This window comes from Pseudozyma flocculosa, assembly GCF_000417875.1.
Source record: "Pseudozyma flocculosa PF-1 unplaced genomic scaffold scaffold00007, whole genome shotgun sequence".
NCBI lineage: Eukaryota > Fungi > Basidiomycota > Ustilaginomycetes > Ustilaginales > Ustilaginaceae > Pseudozyma > Pseudozyma flocculosa.
In genome coordinates this window covers 206,013-229,199 of record NW_006920875.1, presented here as the reverse complement: position 1 = coordinate 229,199, position 23,187 = coordinate 206,013, and the positions used below count along the sequence as shown (strand labels likewise).

The following is a 23,187-nucleotide window of genomic DNA, read 5'->3' as shown; positions in this document are numbered from 1 at the left end:
GGTGGAACATCGTCATTCGCTCGGCTCGACCTGGCACGGCTCTGCTACTCTACCAGGATCGAGCCTACCACGGTCGACAGGAAAGGCTGGCCGCTCTGCCTTCTTCCGCCGCTTTCGCCGCCGCCCGGCGCGCGTGTCAGGAAAGAGTCGGGCGCCGACGGGGACACGCACGCTGCTACGGCAGGGCATCGACCTTGACGGCGCGAGCCAGTCCGATGCTGAGCACGTCTAGCCAGCGCCCCAGCTCGTCGACGGTCCGCGCGAGCTCGGCATGCACGTCGTCCTTGGTGCCCAGCGCGGCAAAGTCAAGCGGTCGGATCGGCGGGCCCGGAGGCAGCTCCCGCGAGTACGGGTTCCATGCAGCGGCGACGGCGGCACTGCGGTCGACCACGGCGGGATTCTGGTCGCCGGAACCGTTGCCCCGGGTGTGCATGGCCGACGCCGCGCTCATTGCATCGCCGCCGCTGCTGCTCATGCCGCCCATGCCGCTGGTGGCCAGCCCGCCGTCCCAGTCGCCACCGCGCATCTTGCGCAGCCGCCCGTAGGCGCTCGTGTCCGGCCCGCCCTCCCACAGGCTCTGCAGGTTGCGCCCGTGGATGGTGTGGCTGCTGCTCGGCAGCGTGGGGTCGCTCCCGCCGTGCGACTGACGCTGGTGCGCCATCAACGCGCGCGCAGCGTTGCCGTGCGCCCCAGGGTACCGCTGCTGGCCGAGAGCGATCCCGGATCGAGGACCCGGCGAAATCGCTGTCGATGGCGATGGGATCACCACACCAGGCCGGATCTGGGCCGCAGCACCCTGTTGCGGATCCGTCGCGCCCGTCGGGGTCGACACCTGAGATGGGATCGAGAGCGACGACGGCTTCTCTCCCGGTTGCGGCGTGGCAGTCGGAGTGGCGACCTCCGGGGTCGAGCGCCCTGCGGGGCTCGCCTGCCCCTCTGCAGGCAATGGCGTGTGTGAGCGATCCTGTGGGTCCTTTGTGGTCGAAGCCAGCTCGACAGATGGCTGGGCCGCGCTCGAGGCCGGTGGACCAACGACACCGCTTCCGCCGCCGGCTCCGAAGCGGAATGGAGTAGCACCTGTGCCGACAAAGCTTGCCTTGTCCTGCGCGGCCGCAGCCTTTGCCGCGGTGGCGGCAGTCGAAAGACCTTCCTGTTTCGGTGTCTCTTGCGCGGGGGCCGAGGTGGCACTTTTGGCCTGCTTGAGCGTAGCCAGCTGCGACGATGGCTCGAGCTGCTGCTGCTGCTGCTGCTGCTGTGGCGGAGGCGGCGCGGGTCGCGCATTGAGCGTCTGCATGTTGCGCAATGTCGGTTGCATGGCGCCTCCAGGAGCACTGTTGAAATCAGGCTCCGCCTCAAACAGGCGAAGCAGCGGGTGGTCGCGAATGGGCTGGGGCGCCGCCGCCATGTCCTCTTCGTCCTCGGCTTCTTGCAGGTCGCGGGCGGAGCGCCACGTGTTGAACTCCCATGCCTCACCATTCTCGTGCCCATCAAAGGCGAAAGAGTCGCGGTTGCTGAGGAGCACAGGGACAAGGTGGCGGGGCGTATGGACGGAGGGCGGCTACCATATCAGCTGATGTGTTCCCTCCCCCGTTGCGGCCGGAAGATATGGCCTCGTCACTCACCCGGCGTCGCCCCAGTCGGCGGTCTCGGCGCCAATCAGGCTCATCCTCATGCCGCCCGCCTTGGTCCAGGCATTGTACTGAGCGATCAGCTCCTTGAGCAGGGCGACTGGCTGCTTGGCGCACGACTTCATCCATTTGTGCTTGGTCAGCTCCTCGGAGGTCAGGCGCTGCGGCGGCGAAGGGAAGCGGCAATGCCATCGTGCGTGGACAAAGGCGGATCGGAAGCAGGGTATGGAGGCAGGTCAGCCAATCGTCGAACAGCCTCAACAATTTCACGGCGCTCGACCCGCGATACCCACCTCTCGCGGCTCTTCGTTGAGGCAGCAGGCGACAAAGTCTCGCATCGCCGGCGAGAATTCGCCTTCGACAGGCAGGCGCGGCGGCTTGCTCTTGGGGATGAGCATGATGACGCGCATCTGCTCGATGTCGGCGAGCGGTGGGTTGCCAGTGGCCATCTCGTAGATGGTGATGCCGAGGCTCCACACGTCGGCCTTCTGGTCGTACGTCTTGCCCTCGGTGATGACCTCGGGCGCCATCCAGTACGGGGTGCCGACAAACGTCGAGCGCTTGCTCTGGGCGCTGTTGGACGCTAGCGAGGCTGCGACGCCAAAGTCGCACAGCAGGATGCGGCCGGTGTTGGTGAGCAGGATGTTGGCCGCCTTGACGTCGCGGTGGATGATGCCGGACTTGTGCAGGTAGGCCAGCGCCACGAGCGTCTCGCGCACGATGAGCGCGCAGAACCTCTCGGCCACCGGCCCGGCCTTCATCAGAGTGCGGACGCTGCCGCCCTCGGCAAAGTCCATGACGATCCACAGCTCGGGGCCCTTGAGCCAGCAGCCCCAGTAGCGGACCACGTTCTTCTGGTCCGCCTCTCGCAGCTGGCTCAGCAGCGCCACCTCGCGCTGGATGTCGCTCACGTCGTCCTCGGGCGTGTCGAGATTGACGACCTTGAGCGCCACCGCTGCGCCCGACGCAACGTGGAGACCGCGGTAGACGGCTCCATAGGCACCACGACCGACCAGCTCTAGCCGCCGGTAGGCCTGCTCGACGGGCGGAGAGCTTCGACCAGACGCAGCTTTGCCACGGTTCGGCCAGTTGCCTCCGCCGCCACCGCCACCGCCACCGGCTCCGTGGCCGTTCCCGTTGGCTCCGCCGCCGCCCCCTCCTCCAGAGGGACCGCCAGGCGCATGGCCCCTCCCACCACCTGCACCGCCGGTCCCGCCTCGGTTGCCGCTGCCCGCTGCTCGTCCAGCGCCGGCCTCGTTCGAGCCACCGCCATTGTGATTGCCAGATCCGCCGCCGCGGCCGTTGGCCGCGCTGACATAGGCAGCTTCGGGAAGGCTCTGTACGGGTTCTTGCTGAGCGTTCAACCCGTCCTTGGAGAGTGCTGGGTTAAGCAGATCGATCAGAGCGGCGTACGACTTCTTGGCAAGGCTCATGCGGCGTCCGGTTGCTGGAGGCCTGGGCGCAGATGCCGATGTCGTGCCAGGACAGGCCACGCCAAGGTGGATCGTGACTTCGCTGGGTGCCGGTCTCTTCTCATCCGATGGAGCCGGAGCCTCGGAACCTCGCGCTGGGGCAGCAGCTGATGGAGGATGATCCTGCGAAGGTGGCACGACAGCCGCAGCTCGCTTTTCAAGGCTGCCATCGGTGCGGTCCGGGTCTTCGTCGTCGGCCTCGGTGATCTGCGAGAAGCGCATGAAGCCGATCCTGGGGGAAGAGGCGCTACTGATGGGGTCGATTGCGCGCTCCCACTCGACCATGGCCGAGTGCGGGCTGCGCAGCGGCGGCGGAGGTTCGAGACTCGACCAGCCCTTTGAGTCGGACAGGCTGCGGGCGTGTCCTCGCCGGTCGCCGGACGAAGCCGACGACGACGACTGCGTCGGCCGCACGGCCGAGAAGCCATCCAGCCTATCGACGCTGTGCGCTGTCGCCGCCGAGCTGCGCCGTTTGCCGTCGCGCAGGTCGTAGACGAGCGCGTCCGACGAGATGGAGCTGGACCGACTGCGAGACTTGGGCGTCCGAGAGATTGTGGACCAGGTCGAAGCGCCGACGGTGGCCACGTCGAAGCTTCCAGCCCTGCGCAACAGGCCCATACCCTTGCGCTTGGCCGCCGACGCCCCCCTTGCGGCCACCATGGCTACGTCGCCGGACCGCCGCCGCATCATCGAGGCGAAGCCATCCGGCGCCCTGGGCTCGGTAGCGTACCAGTCTCCGTGATGGAAGGTGCTGACGCGAGGAGACTGCCGCAGGCTCTGCGCCGACGCCGCACCGATCCCGCTCCCCAAGACAGACGAGGATGGCTGCTGACCCTCGTCTGCGTCCAGCACGCGGGAAAGGCTGCTCGCACTCCTCCGGGCCGGGTTCCGCCGCCTGCCCGGGCTTGAAGGGATGCTGGCAGAAGGGTTGGCCGTCGACGACAAGGCGGGCGGGGCGACCCTCTCCTTTGGCAGACGGGGCGATTCGGTGGAAGCGGCCCGGCCGACGCTGCTGCTGGTGATTCCGCGGGCGCGGCCTTCGGAGAGGTGCCGCTGGTGCTGCGAGTGGTGCCGATAGGACCACGAGAGGGACGAGCTGCTGGTGCTGGCATAGAGCGAGCCGGCGCGGTGCGCATCCCACGAGGCAGACCCCTCGGTGTGAGAGCGCATGCGACCGTACGCCTTGCGCTCGTTGAGGCTGCGCTGCGAGCCCTCGTCGCCGTCCGGACTGGACCTCTTGCTGCGCCGCTTCCCGCTGCGACCCCAGCTAGCGCGAGGGTCATCGTAGACGGAGCCGCCAAACTCGGAGACGGACAGCGACGAGACCGAGTTGCGCTGCGAGAGGGAGCGCGCGCCGCCGTACGAGGAGAGCGACGAAGTGGATGGATTGGAAAAGGCGGTGGGCGCAAACAGGGCGGGCGACGAGAGCGGAGGTGTGGCGTCGGCCGAGGCGGTACCCCTGCTCGTCGAGGCAGGGCTGCCGTGGGCGTGAAAGTGATGGCTGGCCGATGCCGGCCTGGCGAGACGCTGCAACGCATCGGCAACGGCGCCGACAGGCTTGCGTCCGAACGGAATCCTGTGCGGCTCTAGGTCCTCGAGCGAGGCAAAGGGTGTGGCTGACTGCGAGGCGACCAACAGCGGCGAGAGCATCGGCTGCTTTCCCTTGTTCCTCGGGCCATGTCCGTCAGCCTCTCGGTCCATCGCCGGCGGCATGGCTGGACGGTGCGGTTCAGGCCGATCAATCCGGCTGTGATGGCTGGATATCTGGTGCTGGTGCTGGTGTTGATGCTGGTATTGATGGTGGTGGCCATCGATCGCGAGGCCGAGCAGCCTGCCGCGTGACTCCGACATTATTGGTGGGTCTGGCCGTCACGCGCGGATCGGAGGACTGTCGATGCGCGATATGAGGTCCAGTCGGGTAGTCGAGACGAGTTCAAGGCTGTTTGGCCATGATGGCAGGCAAGAACGGCGATCTTTCCAAGGCGAGGCCGGCTGTCCCGTGGGCGAGTGTTTGCTGCGTCGACGGCAGACGGCGAGGCTGGATCGGCAGGGCGAAGGCGTTGTTGCCAGCGGTCGCGGTGGCAGGCCCCGTGCGCGAGATGGGTGTGTCGAGACCCAAGCTGGATGGCGTGAGGCTGGCGAGGCTGGCGATGCTGGCGATGCTGCGTATGTGGTTTTGGAAATGGCTAGATTGGAGATGGACGGCGTCAGCGGCCAACATCGCAGCCAGCCAGCCGGCCAGCCAGCCAGCTGGCCCACTTGCCTCGCTGCCTGCTGCCCTGCCCTCATGCAAGCGGCAGGCAGGTGCCCTCGCTGTTTGTGTTTTTTGGGTTGAGCGCCGGGCTCGTTCCGTCTCCCATACACCCCCGTCTCGGCCCTTCCGTCGTGCCGTTCTCATCAGCGGAGACCCGACGATGCGGTAACACGCAACAGCAGGCTTCAAGGCAGCGGTATGGTGTGAACGACGTCGAGATGTCAATCCCAGGGTGCGGCACACGGCGTGGGCTGCGAGCGCTGCGGGGCCCGCAGGAGGGCAGGCGAGCTCTGGCAGAGACGAGGCTCGAGCAGCAGCGCTGGCAGCAGAGAGGCTCGAAGTGGAGCTGGACCCTTCTTCGGGCGCAGCGAGGCAGGCAGGCCAGGACAGCCAGCCAGGCAGGCAGCGCTGGCCTGGCTCGAGTTGGGTTGGGCAGGCAGGCCATCCGCACGACGCGTCGGGGCTGCTGCTTTTTATCGGTCTCGACCGCACCACGACCCTTCATCTCGCCCTGTCAGGCCCATCATCCTGTCCGCCCGAGGCCGGCGTCTTCCCGCGTCCGTCTCCTGTCTGTCCTACCACCATCATCCTTCCGCCTCCGCCACACGGCCCGCCCCTGCCCAGCTCGATCTCGAGTCTCGGTGCATCCGTCGCTGCGGCATTCCCTGACCCGCACCTACGCTCATTTTCGAGCGCGTGCGCCTCGCCTCGTCACTCCAGCTCCTGACACCATCATGCGCTCGTAGCTAGGCTTCTGAAAACCCGGCATCAACGATTCTCTGTCGTCGTCAGCTGAACCTCGAGCCTGCCCGCATAGCAGCAGGACGACGCTCGCCATGGCGCCGCCGGTCCAACAAGGCGCCTACCTCCAACCGGGCGGACCCGTTCCGCCTCAGTTCCGTCGGCAGCCCCGCCCCGCCTATGTCGCTCACTCTGGCTATCCTGCGCATCCCGGCTATCCCGCACCGGGGCACTATCCGCCGCCTCCGACCGGCTACGCTCGACACTCGAGCGTTCAGCCACATCCCTATGCTGCCGCACAGTCGCTGCCTTACGCCGCCTCCGCCACGCCGGGTCCCATTGACCATCCGCACTACAAGGAGCTCGCCTACTACCATCATCCGCACGGGACATACGTCGCTTCGGCCCACCACGCACCGCCTCCGCCGCCGGGGCCGCCGCGGTATCTCCGCGAGCCCTCGCGCGGCCCTGCCTACTACGAGCCAACCCCTGCGCCCACTTCATCCTACTATGAGGAACAGTATGGCGTCGCACAGCCGTCTGTTCCGCTGCCACCGCCACCGCCACCACCACGACATGCGCCGAGTCCCTTTGTCCAGCGGGCAGCCCCCTACAACCGTGCTCTGACGGTGCAGCCAACCGCTCACCGCACCGGCCCGTCCAGGCGCGCCCTCGACTTCCTGCTCAAGGGTTCTGGCAGCGCTGCTGATGGAACTGGCCGGACACCAGCCCCACCGAAAAAGGAGGAGCCGGAGGCAGCCGCAGCTCAGATGGGTGCTGCAGATGATCTGGCTCGGTCGATGCCACGCCAAATGTCGCTCGGCGTGCCAAACCTCGAGCACCACGGCGCCGCACAGCCGGGCGCCACAGCGAGCCTCCGGCACGTCCCGCCCAAGGACGAAGGCGAGGAGACCAGATCATCCATGCTGCCACCCTCACTGCCGACTACGACGCACGAGGCCCTTGAGTATCCCGCATTCTCGCCTCACGAGGACGAGAAGATGCCGATCGGCGAACCCGCTAGCGAAAGTCCGCCCGCTGTCGTCGCTGATCCCCCGGTGGCGCCGCCTGCTGCACGCGCCGGCGCCGCAGTGGCCGCCAAGGAGCCAATCAAGCTCTATGACTGGTCCATCCGCCTGATTGTGGTGCCCAACCTGCCCCCGACCCTCGTTGACGATGTGGTCCGGGACACTGGGCTCGATCGCCAGCGGATCTCGTCGCTGCATCGCTGGATCGCTGTCAGCGGCACGCGACGCTTTTCCAAGGAGGCTGCGGCGAGGGGCAACGGCAAGGTCGACGATCGGCCGGACGCTGTCTGGCGCACCAACATCATCACAGCGCTGGCCGAGCCTGCTCGAGGCGATGACGGCGCGTGGCGCGTGGCCACCTTTAGCGGCACCGTGTACGAACTGGTCGGGCGGCAGAGCAGCCACAACCTCAAAGACTACCTTGTTAGCGTCAGGCAGCGGGCGCTCAGGAGTCGCGGCGCTGAGGCTGGCGTCATCGAGGCAAGCTCGGGGGACGAGTCCGTGCTCGAGCGCTGGCTAGAGGCCAATGCCCGCTCCTTCGAGCAAGGCTGGCGCGCCAGAATCGCCCGTGCTTGCGTCGCTTTCGAGGACGACCTGGAACGGAGGTTGCCGCAGGGCAGACAGCCCGAGCCCGCGAAGCGGAAGCGTGCTCGTGTCAACTTTGCGCCGGACGCCGGGCCCAGCGGCGACGGAGCCCCGGTCGCAGGGGCCGTCATCGAGCCGGCGGCCGATGTTCTCCATAGCGAGGCAGCCGCAGTGCCTGGCAAGCCGGCAAAGCGGATGCGTACGGCGGGTCCGGCGTCAAAGTCCGGCGATGCAGCCGCCGAGGACGACCACAGCGAGACCTTGCCTACGCCCCCTCCTTCCGACACCTTTGGCGGCGACATCAGCCACATCGTGGACGAAGCACCCAGCCCTAGCCCGGAGCCGTTCGACAGAAGCGCTACCGGCAGTCTCCCTCGGCGCAGGAGCAAGCCGAAGGACAACAAGAAGGAGTCTTTTGCCTCCAGCGACGACGATATCGACGCCAGCTTCTCTCGCGCCCGTCCTCGCGGCTCCTCGGGACTCGAGGTTGTGGTCGAGATCCCGCAGAGGGGCTCTTCAGGCCCTCCGCGGACGGCAAGGGTACGATCAAGCGACGCCGGCCGCGGCCCTGCCGGAGAACCAGCCTCGCGAGCCGGTGCCCCTTCAACGAGGTCCCCGCGAAGGAGGCCCTCTGCGACGCCCAGGCAGGCTACGACAGCCCGCACAGAAACGCCCTCCGCCGAAGCAGCTGGCACGACGACCAGCTCGACACCTGTCCGGGTCAAGACCGAGGCAGAAATGCAAGCGTTGGCGCCTGTCAGGAAAATCCCACGTGAGCTCATGCTTCTAATGAGCGGGCCCTTTGGCGCCAATCCGGCCGCCCGGAGAGGCTTCTTGGAGGGCTGCTCGGTCGACAACCCCATCGTCATTGACCGCGATGAGACGGAAGCGGCCGCGGTCGAACCTTCGTCGGCCGCAGAGGCGAGCGCAGACGGCAACGACGAGCAGCCGAGCTCTCCCTCCGCACGGCCTAGCAGCGAAGGTCCGGCGGCAACTTCCTCTGCGGCACAGCACAGGTCGCGTTCCACCCGATCTGGAAACCGGACTGGCGGCAAAGGCGTGGCCAAGTTTTGGATGTACAACCCCATCACGTCCCCGCAGGTCACCTATCAGCGCGAGGCGCAAAACGTCCAGCGTCGCCGCGCCAAGATCCTGCAGACTGCTTCAAAGCGATCCAGGCTCGGCCTGTCCGCCACCACCGACGGAAAGGGCGCCACCGAAGCAGGCAGCGACGGTCCGACGCTCGAAGCTGATGCGGATCAGGAAGCCAGCGACGAGCTACCCGCCCGGACTGCTGCAGAGGACACGGCGTCATCAAACGTGGACGCCGATCAGGTGCCAGCTCCAGCGCCTGGAAAGGAGAACCTGGTTCGATCCGGCAGACGAGCGGCCAAAGGACCCCGGTCCTACTCGGTGCGGAAGCTGGTGCAAGAGCAGCTGCAGAAGCTGCCACGGCCCTTTACCGCCACAGCCAAGCGGAAGGCCAAAATCCCGATTGCCCTGGCGCCAGCCGCCAAGAGCCGGGCGAGCAAGGCAGCACCCGCGACCGAGACGACGGGCAAGGTGATGCCGGCGGCAAGAAAGAGGCCAGCCGTCAAGGCGGCCAAGGCTGGAGCTTCAGCATCCAGGGTGCCCCGCAAGCGGTCGACGAAGGCCGCCGCCGTCCACGCGGATGAGGCCGACAACGAGGCAGAGCACCGTGAGGGAGCCGACGGCAGCGACGACGACAACGACGACGACGACGACGAGGCCGAGTGGGAAGACACTTTGGCCGAACACGACATCAACGTGCCTGGCCGAGCGTCGTCGAAGTCCCGCGGCGAAGCCGAGCGCGCATACGCTGCCGTCGAGGAGGAGGAGGACGACGACGACATGGGCCTGGGCCTTTTCCAGCGCTTCCAGACCATCACGGGCGACAACCGCGAAGACCCGGCGGCATCGCTCGGATTCGGTATCGCGGGCGACCCCTATTACTTTTCCGACTGATCCCAGCGGACTGTACTTGTACCCTCTTCCTTTCCGAGGAATCTGCCTAACTTCTCCGTCCCGAATCTGAGCGAAGGCAAGGGCGGCTTCGTGTGAGATAGGTCCGTGGCGGTCGAGGGCACAAGGACGAAGACGGATTCGGGGATAGAGAGGGCGAGGGGAGGCGCACGGACCCACGACCCAAGCATTTTACGCGTCGGGGCGAACGCGCCTTGACGCTTGCCCCTCTGGAATCCGACCACCACCGCCAACCGCACGCACCAGCCCTGACCACCTCGACGACCGGCCTGGATCCAACCGACAACATGCCATCGACGTCCCAAGATCCGAAAGGGGCGGTCGCATCGACGCATGAAGAGGCGAGGCACGAGACGAGATCGGGGGACGCCGCGGCATCGTCTGACGAGGCACCACGCGAGCCCGAGGCAGAAGATGGGGGGGATGCATCTCGACGGGACGAAGCCGAGGCGAACGGAGAGGAGGGTGAAGAGGCACAAGAAGAAGACCAGGACGAGGATGGAGAGGACGAGGACGAGGGAGATGGCAACCCTGGCCTGTCGTGGTTGCTGCAAGATCACGAGGACGATGAGGAGGAGGACGAGGACGAGGATTACGAGGACGAAGGTGCAGACGATGCCGGTACGTCCCACTCTCTCTCTGACAGTCTGTATCGCTGGGCCGAACGACTGACCAAACTCTCGCTCTCACCTCCACCTTGCTGACCCTCGGCACCACAGCGGACGACGACATCAGCGAAGACGAAGACGATGATGCCAAACCAGTCGCGTCCGACGGGACCAAGAAGAAGAGAGAGAGGAACGAGGGGGAGCCCAACGGCGCCGCCCAGGACGGCGAGGACAGCAAGAAGGCCAAGATCGACTCGTAATCCGCAGGGCGGCAATGCGGGTACGCGCGATCAGCCCCTTCTTCCACCATCTCGAACCAAGCACACGCGGCTCCAGGATGGATCGGGAGACTGGATTCGTTGCTTCGAGAGGCCACTGTCCGTTTTTGCGGCCGTCATCGTAAACTCGACCGACATACTCAAGAAACGAGGGTATACAAATACATACGAGGCACAAGAGCAGTCGGCCGCCCCGCCGCTCTACGCCTGACCGCCCTGGATAGCCTCGGCAGCCTTTTCGGCGAGGCCGTACAGCGTGCTCGAGAGGTGGGCGCTGACCTGGACGGGCAGCGCGCTGGCATCGACGACGCGCACGTTGTCGGTCCCGTAGACCTTGAAGGTGGGGTCGACGACGCCGCCCTGCTCGCGCGGCATCATCGAGCAGGTGGCGATCTGGTGCGAGACCGACGAGAAGCCGCCGGTGCCGTCAGTGCCCAGGACCCAGTCGCGCCAGCGCCTGTACAGGCCGTGGTTGGTGCCGTCGGGGATGTGGCCGAAGCCGGGCGTCGTCTCGCCGTTGTACGTCAGCGACCGCAGCGGGTCGGCCTGGAGGATGCGACGCCCGCCGCGCAGCGCGGCGACCTGCATGTCCATGTCGATGGGGATGGCAAAGTAGTTGGGGTTGATGGTCGGGTCGGTGAAGGCGTCGGTCGAGGTGGCGTGGGTGGATCCGCGCGAGAAGGGCAGGAGGCACCAGGTGTCGATGCCGTACGAGTTGGACGGGTAGCCCGTGTCGAAGAAGAGCTCGCACACGGGCGCCCGGTCGTCAAAGATGGCCGAGACGGAGAGCTGCCACTGCTTGAGCAGGCCCTCGCGGCTGGCGACGTGGCCCTGCGAGACGAGCGAGTCGGCCCAGGCGTCGAGGTTGCCGTTGACGTAGTCGCGCACCGCCGTGGCGTTGGCGAGGAGCTGGTAGACGTTGGGCATCGCAATCATGTTGGACGGTCCGCCGCCGGCGTAGTTGACGTTGGCCTGCGCTCCGAGCGTGTTCATCGTCTGCTCCTGCAGGTTGCGGCCGACGCCCGGTAGGTCGACGACCTGGCGCACACCGAGCCGCGACACGACGTCCGACGCGCCGACGCCCGACCGCTCCAGGATGGCAGGCGTGTTGATGGCGCCGGCGGCAAGGATCACCTCGCGGCTGGCCTGGATGCGCTGGATAGGCCCGTTCTGCGACTGCTGCACATTGATGCCGCTGGCCTTGGCCGACGACGACGACGATCCGTCGGCCCAAGCGAGGCTGGCGCCGCGGTGGCCGGTGAGGACGGTGAGGTTGTCGCCGGACTGGGCGAGGTAGGAGCTGGCGGCGCTCGAGCGCTGGCCGTTTGTCTGGATCGAGTTGGCCGCGTAGGCGGCGCCGTTGTTGTCTCCGCTGCACTGGTCGACGACCTTGTCGACGCCCAGGGCGCTCTTGATAGACGACACAAACGCCGCCTGCTGCGGGCCGCTGTACATGCGCTTCGAGACCGACCGGCGGCGGCTGCCACCGCCATTGACCTTGGTATAGGTGATCTGCAGCGGTCCGCTGCTGCCGTGCGCCGAGGCGTCGTAGGTCACGCCGAGGTTCTTTTGCGTGCTGTCCGGCGGCACAAACGACTCGGCCTTGTTCATGGCGGCCTGGAGGCCCTGGAAGTTGAAGCCCTGGTCGCCGACGAGCGTGGCGAGGTTGTCGTACTGGCTCCGGTGTCCGCGGTTCCAGGCCGCGCCGTTGATCGAGGTCGAGCCGCCAATCGTCTTGCCGGCGCGGAGCGTCTTGGTGTTGCCCGAGAGGCCCTGCTGGACGGTGGAGAAGGACCAGTCCATGCCGGTGCCAAACGCCGAGCCGTACCTTCCGACATCAGAGACGTCGGGGTTGGCGCGGTCGTCGTTGCCCGCCTCGATGACGAGGACCTTTGCGTTGCCGCCGTCGGCGAGGCGCTTGCCGACGACGAGGCCCGTGAGGCCGGCGCCGACGATGACATAGTCCCACTCCTGGCCGGTCACCGAGGAGAGCTGGGAGGTGACGACGGCCGCGTCGGCGCCGGTGCTTGCGAGGAGGCAGGACGCGGCGAGGGCGAGCGAGAGGCAGGCGCTCAGCCTAGCAAAGGAGGCGCTGATCTTCATGGCTGTGGCCCGTTATCCGCCGCGGGGGAGGTGTACAGGCAGTATCAGAGCGGGGGGAAAGCAGGGATGGCAGGGATGGAAGCTTGTGCGTGTGTGGACGAACGAGGATGGTCGAGGACGGCCGCCCAGCCGGTCGATCTTATACCCAACGTGGAGCTGCTCGAGGCGATGAGGAGGAGATGCGCGGGGACAGCTGGAGTCAACGACGACGACCGCACCTTGGCAGGCTGCAGCTCGAGGCCACACGGTGGACCATTGTGACCACTGTGGCCGGTGAATGAAGACGGTGTAGCGTGGGGGCGAACGAGGGCAACAGCGGTACAGGCTGGAGCAACGCCGCCGGGTCGCGCTTGCCACCAGCCAGCCAGCGCCAGTCGGGCCGAAGCAGTCAGGCGGTGCGAGCGAGACCGTCGAGACTCGTTTGTCTCGACGGCGGCGAGTTCCGACGGTGCAGCCAAGTGACGGTAGCGTCGCCCAAAGTCCGGCAGGGTCGTGGCGGTGTGCATCGAGGCGCCGCCGGTACCGGTACCGGTACCGGAGGTTCGACGGTCGTCGAGCATAGAGGCCAGGTGCCACCGGGTGGGTGCTGCACCTGCATCGAACTTGGCTCATCTGCAGAAGCCAAGGAAGCTAAGGAGCTGGGGTGACCTGCTGCTGGTCGTACATACGACGATGACGTGAACGCCTCTGTGCGAGGTCTCAGACGGGCGTCGATCTGGAAACCAACGCCCCACGCCAAAGAGGTGTGCAGCGTCGAGGAGAACCACCGTTCCACCGGCCGTCGTCGCGGTTTCTGCCTCGCCGTCACCAGGAACGGTCAACGATGGTGTGCTTGCCTTCGACGACGCCACGCCACGCAACGCCTCGCCGCTCAGCTTTTCTCGAGAACGGGCCCTTACATCCCCGCCGTGAGCAGGTGGGCGCAAGCAGAGATGGTGGACAGACCGCCGCAAACAAAGCAGGCAAGCACAAGCTTGGCAAGCGTTGGCTTTTCTTCCGGGCCTCATGGCAGTCAGGCAGGAGGGCGCCCGACTGGCCACGCGAGAGATGAGAAAGACGCCTGGCCGCCTAGGGTTTTCATGCCTCCCTCGGATCTCGCAGGCAGGGCCCTGCTGCCACGCCGCCGCCTGCCACGCAACTCCGGCGTCGCTGGACCGCTCCCGAGCGGTGCGACCACCACCAGCGGAGTGAGCACCGCTCCTCGCCCCGTCGGCTCGCTCCGATGTCATCCGCGTTGCAGAGCCTGGACCTCTTCGCCTGTTACGCTAACGGCGTAGACGTCCGACCGTCGCGGCTTCGGCCCGAGCGAGACCAGCGGCCAGCATCATCGTCATCACATCGTCTTCGTCGGGACGGCGCTACCGGTTCGCGGCCATCCGCGCCGTGCGTTCTGCACCGTCATCGTCACAAGCCAGGCAGGGCCGCGGCGCTGGCTTCGCTGCGCCTGTTACGTTGTCTCGGCGAGGTCGCCGGCAAGTTTGGGACGGGCGACGGGGCGAGACCACCATCAAGTTTGCCGTGGCCGGTGGTTGCAGATTGCGATCCCAACTGGCTGGCCCCCCGATCTGGCGCGCCGCGGAGAAAGCCGAGAACATCACCCTCGGAGCCGAGGTGAGTCTGGGGTTGGCAGCCCACCATCTCTTTCTGCTGCTGGCAGGCGGGAAATTTTCCAAGCCAGCCTGGCCTGGCCTGGCCTGGCCAGCCAGTCGGGCCCGCGCTCTTCTCGGGAAAGGGAAAAAGGGGCAGGCCGGGCCAAGGGAGGGGCGACTGCGGCGACGACGTTATTCCCTCCTTCCTGACCGCAGCATCCTCCGACCAAAGTCACGCGAGCCCGCCCCCCCGATACCAAGCCACAAGGTGAGCATGCCCTCTGCGCCCCTCTTCGCCTCTCTCCTCTTGGTCTTTTCGAGCTCCAATGCTCGCACGTCAGCCTACGGGCTTGGCCGCAACGCTGCCACCGACTACTGGCCACCCTCCCGGCCAGCACGCCCTGCCTTTCGCTGGACCTAGGCCTCTGCGTTGTCGTCGTCGGTTGCCCCTCTAGCCGTTCAGCTGCCTGGCACAGCAGTCGATGTCTCTGCAAGATGCGGGCCGGGTATGCTTCCTCTTGCTCGCTGCCATCGGCTGGAGAGGCGGGACGTCGGGTCTCGACACCGCAGCCAGGGCTCAGCATGAAGGCCGGCGGCGCACGTTGCTGCGGCAGCCTCTTCGTCAGGCAGGGCAGTTGCTGCGGCAACCCGTAATGCTATGGCTTCCCTCCATCCTCGCACAGCAGCCTGCGGCTGGCTTCTCTTGTTCCCACGAACAAGCATCTGTCTCGCTCGGCGTCGGCATGGACGTCGACGCCGTCCTCGTCCTCATGGCTGCTGGTTGACCCCCCGTGCCACCGCCGTCATCGCTCTTGACAGGCAGTGGACGGCGAGGCCATAACCGTCAATGACGCTTCCGGTCGTCGCCATGGGCATGCATCCATCACACACGTTGCGAGGTCCGTGTTGCTAACGACGCGCTCCACCTTGCTCCCCGTCCGGTGCGCACTTTCACAGCTGGTGGCTTCGACCTGCCCTTTGCTCCCGTCACCATTGCTCGCAAGCAGCACTCGCCGGGACGTGGCTCTGCCACGGGAGCCACGTCGAACTCGGGCCCAAGGAGGGACTCGGCGTTGTCATCGGCAGCAGTCGGCGCCTCCGCACCAGGGACCAACCATGATCGAACAATAGCGGCCGCCGCCACACCAGGCAGATCTCTGCTGGCAGCCGACGTACCGACGGCGTCCTCAACCTTGGTCTCGGCGAGTGGTGCAGGCGCAGAGGGACCCACGGTAGCTCCGCCCACCAGCAACCCCTTGCCACTGGCGGCAGCGGCGAGTGTGCCCCTCTCTGCGCCGTCCAGCGGACCTGATGCGGCCCTTCCGCTCGAGGCCACCAGCGGCCTGATAGACGGCGGTCTGGCCCCAACGCACGGCATACCCAGCCTATCCGATGTCGGATTCCCTTCTCACCATCCCGACGAGCAGCAGCCGGGACAGGCGATGCTCGACCCGCAAACGGTGCAGGCTCAGTTCGAGGCTCTGATCAAGTCCCAGCTTGGCCCGTCAGCCCAAGGCGCCTCGCTGTCCGAAATCGCGGCCGCTGCTGCCGCCATGTTGTCGCCGAATGCAGACCCGAGCAGCCGCACCACTGGCGAAGTGTTTGCCAGCGACGCTGCCTCTGCCGGTGGAAAGGCTCTCGACCCCGACGCGCCTGCTCCTCAGCACGACGCTCAGGACGGGCCCGCGCAGGATAGCTTGATCAGCGCGGACAAAGCCGTGCAGCCGCCTCCGGTTGCAGAACCCGACGTCCATCCTGCGTCAAGAGGCACAAAGAGGCCCCGGCTCGACGACGATGCCGAGTCCAAGTCGCAGAGGCTGCAGCTCGACGAGGATGCCACGACACGCTTGCTGAGGGAGCTCGAGGCCGTCGCCAACGGCTTCACAGCGTCAGCTCCAGCAGCAGGCTCGCCTGTGCCGGCGTTGGCGTCCGAACCGGCGGCAACAGGGTCCACGCTCGCTCCGACGAGTCAACATCCGCAGGTCGATGCCGTTGTCGCCGCAGATGGTACCTCTACAACTGCCTCCGCCCCTGCCGCCGCCACGGGCAGTCCGAGCGTTCCGCAAAGCTTTCAGAACACATTCGCTCAGTACCAATACCCGCAGGACCACCACCTCGCATTTAGGGGCGTGGTTCGCGCATCGTCCGCTGAAGAGCGACGCCACCCGTCATCCTCGCATGGCAGCGGCACGCCGACCGATGCTGCCGACGGTCACGGCGGGTCGTCGACCGGCATGACTAGGGAGGAAGAGGAGAGGGCAGCCGACGCGCTCATCCAGGACATTGACGCCGTCGAAGCGGCCACGAGCGCTCCAGTATCCGGCGAGGCGGAATCAGCAAGCGCCACAGCACCCGCTCCGGCACCCGGAGACACCGATGCCCCTCCTGTCTCTGCTGGCGAGGAGCCGCAAAAGGAAGTCGTCGCCAGCGCGGCCGAGTCGACTTCCATCAGCGAGGAGCTGGCTGTGCTCACGCGCGTCGCAGCAGCGTTCATCGGAGACGGTAATCCTCTCAACGGCGACGAAGAGTCGCAGCGTGCCCTGGCCGAGGCCGTGAAGCGGCTCAGCGCGCAGCATGAGCAGGTCGTTCAGCAGGCGGCTGAGGCAGCGGCAGCAGCGGCGTCCAGGGCGGCGGCAGCGGCCGAGGCGAGCAAGTCCAATGGGACCCGTGCGGGCGCGACGTCAGCAGCCACACCTTCAATCGCCACCAACGGGGCCTCGCCAAACGCTGGCGAGAGCGGGCGCAGCCCCTCGGCACGCGGGAGCGGCAAGGTGCCGGTGAAGCGCTTCCAGTGTCCAAAGTGCGAGCGTGCGTTTGCGCGCGCTTTCAACCTCAACACGCACCTCGCGACCCACGACCCCGATCCCAACCGTTCAAAGCCCTACCCCTGCCCCTATCCGAGCTGCAGGTCCGAGGGCGGGCGCTCGTTCAGCCGCAAGCACGATCTCCAGCGGCACGTTGCGAGCGTCCACGAGTTTGAACCGGAGCCTGGCATCAAAGGCGATCCCGGCGAGATCCGTGGAGACACTGGCGGCCTGGCCAGCCTCGGTCTGGGAACGCCGGGCAAGAAGTTCCGTTGCGAGGCGTGCGGCAGGTCGTTCGTGCGTAGGGACGCCTGCAACCGCCACCAGTGCGCCGAGAGGCAGGGGTCCAGGGAGGCAGACGGAAGCGCTGGCCCAGAGGGCTCCGCCAGCCCGGCGCCCCGCTCCAGCAGTGTTCCCGGGCCCGGTTCCACGCCTGCCTCGGCGCCACCGTCAGTCTCGGCCTCGATGCCTGCTCCCGGTCCCGCACCAGGAGGCAGCAGTGTCACACCCGCCGCGCCCAGCTCGACATCCAGGGCTCAACCGCGCCAGAGCCCCAAGTCGGCCACGACGCTGCTCGGCGGCAACTTGGTCTCGCTTTACCATTCTGGTCCGGCGAGGGACAGCGCGACGAGATCGACGCAAGCGGCCTCCAAGCCACCATCCTCGGCGGCAAGTTCGGCGGCGCAAAGGCAGCAACCCGGGGGTGCCACTGGATCTACGCGACCGGCTCCCCATGCTGCGGTTACCGGAGCGCATGCTGCATACTCGGTCAGGACAATGCCAGCGCCCAGGCCGATACTGCCAAAGGAGCCGTCGCAGCCGTCTCCGCACGCTGCCTCTGCCGCTGCCATAGCGCCTGGCAAGCCGGCAGAGGCAGCCTCGGCAACTGTTCCATCCGTGCCCCGCCGCCCCAGCCCGGCTCCACTCGCCGCTCCCAGCAGCGAGGCTGTCCCGGCGCCCGACCCCGGCGCCACGGCCCCGCCGCGGGATGCGCAGACGGACGACGAGTCGGACCTCGACCAAGGCTTTTCGCAGGAGGTGCAAGACATTGGCCGGCGGTTGCTGGCTCAGGCGCGGGCCCAGGATCGCCGGCAGTCGTCGCATCAGAAGCAAGCGTCGCTAACCCAGCGGCCGATGGAGAATCAGCAGCAGTCGCAGCAGTCGCAGCAGTCGCAGCCGCTCGCAGCGTCCACATCGCCTGTGACCTCGGTCCAGTCGCAAGCGCCGCCGCCACCGCAGCAGCAGCCAGGACAGGCACAAGCGCAGGTCGCGACCCTGCCGCAGGCCGAGAATCAGCGACCGGCTGAGGTCCCTGCGCAACCTCAGTCGCAACCTCGAGACGCGGCGGAGACTCGGCCCATACTTCAGCCTCAGCCTCAGCCTCAGCCTGTGCAGCTTCCTCCTGCACCTTCCACCCAGCCTCAATCTCGACCCGAGCCTGTGGTGCAGCCGCAGGGGCAGCAGTCGGACACTGCGCGTCCAATCGCAACCGATGGTGTCGGTGTCGGTGTCGGTGGCTCAGACGCACCGGCTCCTCCGGCTACGCAGGCTGCTCCCCCGACAACTACGTCTGTTGCTGCTTCGGCAGATTCGGCGCCAGCATTGTCGGTTGGGAGCGCCAATAGAGAGCCTGCGACGTCGCAAGTGTCCCTATCGCCACCTGTGATGCAGGTGCAGCAGGCTCAGCAGCCCATCTTGCCGCCGTCGCCGCCGCCGCCGCCGCAGCAGCAGCAGCAGCAGCCGGCTCCGCCGCCTACCTCGACCGAGACCTCTGCGAGCGCCATTGATGCCAGCGGCGGAAGCAGCCTCGTACCCCAAAACACCCTGAAGCTCGGCACTGCCTGATGGCAAGCCCTTCGCTGAGCTTCGAGCCGCCGTGACCACAACCTGTCTCGATCTCTCTTGTCTCGTCCCGATCCAGCCATGTACACTTCCCCCATCGACTGTCGACATCCCTCTCTGTACTCTACACTTTCTCCGCGACTCTCAGCCCCTACAGCATCTCGGTTGTAGACTGGTTGTCCCGTGCTTTGGTCCGGATGTGTGTGCGAGTGAGGAGGCCTCTGCGAAGCTTGCAAGATGTCACCCTGGTCGTCGAGACCGCTTGCTTGGAGGCGCGCGTCGGGCGGCGCGCTTGCCTAGGAGAGACCAAACGTAACGAGCTCGAGAGCTGCGTGCGTGCAGGAGGGCGAGGCGAGGCGAGGCGAGGCGGTGGCTGGCTGCTGCACGACGATGTGGTGCGGTGAAACTGACTGCAGGCAAGCCGGCCTTTTGTTGCGCTCGGGGCAACACCTTGTTGTTGGCTGGCTCCTTGGGCAGTCTGCTCCGCGTGCGTGCGTGCGTGTGGCTCGGGCCTGGCTCGGCTGCAGCCGGACTGGATGGCCTGATCCCCCCCCCCTGGCCGATTTCGCCCCCGGCCTGCTGGCCCCCAGAGTGACTGCCCCGCCTGGCGAATAATCGATGGCCTGACTTGGCGGCCGCGCTCCTTCCTTGCTTCCCCGTCCCACCGTAACCCCAACACGTCCCATTTTTCGCGGCTCAACTTTTCCAACTGCAACCCTGAACATGGCTGCCTTCCGCTCCACCGCCATCCAACGACTCCAACAGACTGCTCGAATCATGGTGAGTACGCCGATCAGCACGACGTTCCGCCTCGCAACGCCATCGGCCACGGGACAGCGTCGGTCGCGGGGCAAGGGCGGCGATGCAGGCAGGCGGCTCAGGGGTTGCGGGCGCTGCAATCACTTTCTCGGCCGCGACGCCACTCCGAAAATCGCCCCGCCCAAACCACCGCCACGTCGATAGCGGCGACGACGACGACGACGACGACGACGATGGGCTGACCATGACGGCTGCTGCTGCTCTCATTCTGCTCTACCTGCTTCTGATCCCGGCAGTCCCAGATCAACGACGTCTACATCCTCTCGGCGGCGCGCACGCCCGTCGGATCCTTCAACGGTTCGCTCAAGAAGCTCACTGCGCCCCAGCTCGGCGTCACTGCCGCCAAGGCCGCCATTGAGCGCGCCGGCCTCAAGCCCGAGCAGATCGAGGACTGCTACTTTGGCAATGTCCTCCAGGGCAACGTCGGCCAGTCGCCCGCCAGGCAGGTCGCCCTCGGCGCCGGCTGCCCCGACACCACCGAGGCCACCACCATCAACAAGGTCTGCGCATCGGGCATGAAGGCCATCACCCTCGCCGCTCAGAACATTGCCCTCGGCCAGAGGAATGTCATGATCGCCGGCGGAATGGAGAGCATGAGCAACGCCCCGTGAGTATCGCCAGCAGCAGCAGCCCGGGCACCCGGCCATGGCCCTGTTCCCGGTCCAGCCCGGCCCAAAGCCGAAATCCAGGCCCGACGGCAGGCGCGCGCGCCCAGCGCCTCCGGGCGAGATGGGAATATCTCGACCGTCAAGACCGGCACGCTTTTTGGCCCGATGAGCCGGTGCAACCATCTCCACCCTCGCCGCCGTTGTTGTCGTCGTCGTCGTCGCTGCCATCGGTCCTGTCGGCATCGTCACCACCTTGGCCCGAGCGTGCATCCGGGTACACCCGTGCTCCATCGGCTAGCCCTTCTCCCCCGCACGCCGGCCCATTCCTGCATCCTCCTCGACCCGCCACCCCACCGAAGCCGACTCGCTGACCCGGTTCCCTCCCGCCCTTCGCTCTCTCCCTTCTCCCCACCTTGCACCGCTCGCAGCTACTACCTGCCCCGCGGCACCAGCTTCGGCCACGTCCAGGCCGCCGACGCCATCGTCAAGGACGGCCTGCACGACGTCTACAACCAGGTGGCCATGGGCAACTGCGCCGAGAACACGGCCAAGAACCTCAGCATCACCCGTGAGGCGCAGGATGCCTACGCCATCGAGTCGTACAAGCGCTCGGCCGACGCATGGAAGGCGGGCGCCTTCAAGGACGAGATCGTCCCCGTCACGATTGCCGATCGTAAGGGCGACGTCGTCGTCGCCGAGGACGAGGAGTACAAGAACGTCAAGCTCGACAAGATCCCCACGCTGCGACCCGTGTTTGACAAGAACGGCACCGTCACCGCCGCCAACGCCTCGACGCTCAACGACGGCGCCTCGGCCGTCGTCCTGGCCAGCAAGGCCGAGACTGAGAAGCTCGGCGTCAAGCCGCTGGCCCAGATCATCTCGTACGCCGATGCCGCGTGCGCGCCCATCGACTTCCCCATTGCGCCCGCCAAGGCCATCCCGATCGCCCTCGAGCGCGCCGGCATCACCAAGGACGACGTGTCGCTCTTTGAGATCAACGAGGCCTTTTCGGCCGTCGCCCTGGCCAACAACCAGATCCTCGGCCTCGACGCCAGCAAGGTCAACGTGCTCGGCGGCGGTGTCTCGCTCGGCCACCCCATCGGCTCTTCGGGCGCCAGGATCGTCGTCACCCTCGCCCACGCCCTCAAGCCCGGCCAGTACGGCTGCGCCGGCGTCTGCAACGGCGGCGGTGGCGCCTCGGCCATCGTCATCAAGCGCCTCGAGTAGGCCGCCTGCGGACCCTACTCTGGGGAGTGTGGATGTGCGATGTAGGTTGTAGTAGAATGCCAGGGACGATGGTCAAAAAGAGAAACCTTTCACCACCGGCATTGCTCGTCGCCGCAGTGGGCCGACCGATTGACCGACCATCGTGAGAATTGCAACCGAGGCTGCAGGGTATCATGGGCGACTCAAGGACGGGAGAGCATGGGCAGGAGCTGGGTGAATGTCAGAGGTAAGCCAGCAGCTTGCCCTCGACGTCGTTGGGTGCCATGACGGGTTCGACGACCTTTTTGATCTGCGGGCGACGCAGGGTCAACGAGGGTGCGGGCAGCAGAGGAAAGGAAGAGTAGGAGGCAGTCAGGCTCATTGTCTGTCTCGCCGTGTCGAGGAGGATGTGGGGGGTATGCAAAGCGTACCTTTTGGACCTGGTCGTCGGTTCGCAGGGCGGCCTTGAGGCGCCTGCGCTCCTTTTTGAGGTCCTGGATGCGGGCCATGGATGCGCCGAGCTCCTTTTGCTGGTCGCGGTAGGCGCGGGTGAGGTCGACGGCCTGTTCGGCTTCGGGGAGCAGCTGGGCTTCCAGCTCGGCCTGGGGATCGGCAGGAGGAACGTCAAGACGATACACGGTGAGTTTCATCGCCGAATGGGCCAATGCAGCACAGGAGGAGGGGGGCGAGATGGGAGGACAGAAGGATGGGGGGTTCGACTCACGATTTCGGCGTCCATGCCCAGCTTGACGTCGGTATCCGCGTCGAGGAGGTCGCCGCCCTCCCTCTGTATCCTCCAAGCCAGGAGGGTGCTGGGGACGTCTCTCCTGGTCTGGCCCACGAACGGAGCTGCGGATCCCGCCGTGGTCGCCGGTCCCTTTGCGAGGGGCGGGACGAGGCCCGTCTCGAGCCTCCTCTCTACGCGCGCCAGCATCGACGTGACCTGATCCGCCACGACGCCCCTGGCTTTCTTGCTGAGCTGGGCCAGGATGTCCCTGCATTCGCTCCACACGATGCCGCCCTCTGCCGTGACGGCCTCGCGCTCCGAGATGGTGAGGCGCCGCCACTTTGCCAGGCGCTGCTTGGTCGTGGGCCATCCTCGGCGCGACTTTCTCTTGCGCCCTCCCGACGCATCGCCGTCGTCGGATGCGAGCGAGGAGGAGGACGAGAGCGTGGATTCCGACACGACCGAGAGGGCGTCCGAAGACGAGTCGGAGAGGTCCGAGATGACCGAGAGGGCAGAGACGTCGCTGTCCTCGGATGGCGAGTTGTAGCCCGTGGTGTCGGCGTGGTAGGACGTGGACGGCCTCGACTTCTTGGCAGGGACGGCGCTGGCCTTGGCTTTCCCCTTGGTCTGAGGTTTCGCCTTGTCCTTGTTCTGGGCAGCTTGATTGGCGTTGCCCTTGGCCTTTGCGGTGGTGGCCTTTGCCGTTGCCTTTGGTTGGACCGAGGCGGTTGAGGTGTCGAGCGACTTGCGAGGTCGGCCGCGTGGTCTGGGCGGTGCGATTGTGAGCTGGTCTGATGTGCGCGGCTTCTTCTTTGGTGGCATGGCGGACGAGGGGTGGCTGGGATGATGGAGGTGGTGGTGACGAGGCAGAAAGACTTGTAGACGAGGATG

General features: G+C 66.6%; 7 protein-coding genes across 7 annotated transcripts; 4 read left to right on the top strand and 3 right to left on the bottom strand.

The window, feature by feature from the left end:
- Window positions 1–175: 175 nt before the first annotated feature.
- On the bottom strand, window positions 176–4,951 carry PFL1_02509 (uncharacterized protein; the record flags this gene model as incomplete). Its single annotated transcript, XM_007880026.1, has 3 exons — window positions 176–1,511; window positions 1,623–1,789; window positions 1,922–4,951. The coding sequence occupies 3 exons, from the start codon at window positions 4,949–4,951 to the stop codon at window positions 176–178; spliced, it is 4,533 nt and encodes a 1,510-aa protein (XP_007878217.1).
- Window positions 4,952–6,190: 1,239 nt separating this feature from the next.
- Window positions 6,191–9,694, top strand: PFL1_02508 (uncharacterized protein; the record flags this gene model as incomplete). The annotated part of the gene is made up of 1 exon (XM_007880025.1): window positions 6,191–9,694. One exon carries the CDS (start codon window positions 6,191–6,193, stop codon window positions 9,692–9,694), a length of 3,504 nt encoding a protein of 1,167 aa, XP_007878216.1.
- A 305-nt stretch (window positions 9,695–9,999) lies between these two features.
- On the top strand, window positions 10,000–10,580 carry PFL1_02507 (uncharacterized protein; the record flags this gene model as incomplete). The annotated part of the gene is made up of 2 exons (XM_007880024.1): window positions 10,000–10,333; window positions 10,432–10,580. The coding sequence occupies 2 exons, from the start codon at window positions 10,000–10,002 to the stop codon at window positions 10,578–10,580; spliced, it is 483 nt and encodes a 160-aa protein (XP_007878215.1).
- A 219-nt stretch (window positions 10,581–10,799) lies between these two features.
- PFL1_02506 (uncharacterized protein) lies at window positions 10,800–12,701 on the bottom strand (the record flags this gene model as incomplete). The annotated part of the gene is made up of 1 exon (XM_007880023.1): window positions 10,800–12,701. The coding sequence occupies one exon, from the start codon at window positions 12,699–12,701 to the stop codon at window positions 10,800–10,802; it is 1,902 nt and encodes a 633-aa protein (XP_007878214.1).
- A 3,031-nt stretch (window positions 12,702–15,732) lies between these two features.
- Window positions 15,733–18,939, top strand: PFL1_02505 (uncharacterized protein; the record flags this gene model as incomplete). Its single annotated transcript, XM_007880022.1, has 1 exon — window positions 15,733–18,939. One exon carries the CDS (start codon window positions 15,733–15,735, stop codon window positions 18,937–18,939), a length of 3,207 nt encoding a protein of 1,068 aa, XP_007878213.1.
- A 720-nt stretch (window positions 18,940–19,659) lies between these two features.
- On the top strand, window positions 19,660–21,590 carry PFL1_02504 (uncharacterized protein; the record flags this gene model as incomplete). The annotated part of the gene is made up of 3 exons (XM_007880021.1): window positions 19,660–19,716; window positions 19,992–20,362; window positions 20,792–21,590. The coding sequence occupies 3 exons, from the start codon at window positions 19,660–19,662 to the stop codon at window positions 21,588–21,590; spliced, it is 1,227 nt and encodes a 408-aa protein (XP_007878212.1).
- A 220-nt stretch (window positions 21,591–21,810) lies between these two features.
- Window positions 21,811–23,118, bottom strand: PFL1_02503 (uncharacterized protein; the record flags this gene model as incomplete). The annotated part of the gene is made up of 3 exons (XM_007880020.1): window positions 21,811–21,879; window positions 22,001–22,171; window positions 22,294–23,118. The coding sequence occupies 3 exons, from the start codon at window positions 23,116–23,118 to the stop codon at window positions 21,811–21,813; spliced, it is 1,065 nt and encodes a 354-aa protein (XP_007878211.1).
- Between the last annotated feature and the right edge of the window lie 69 nt (window positions 23,119–23,187).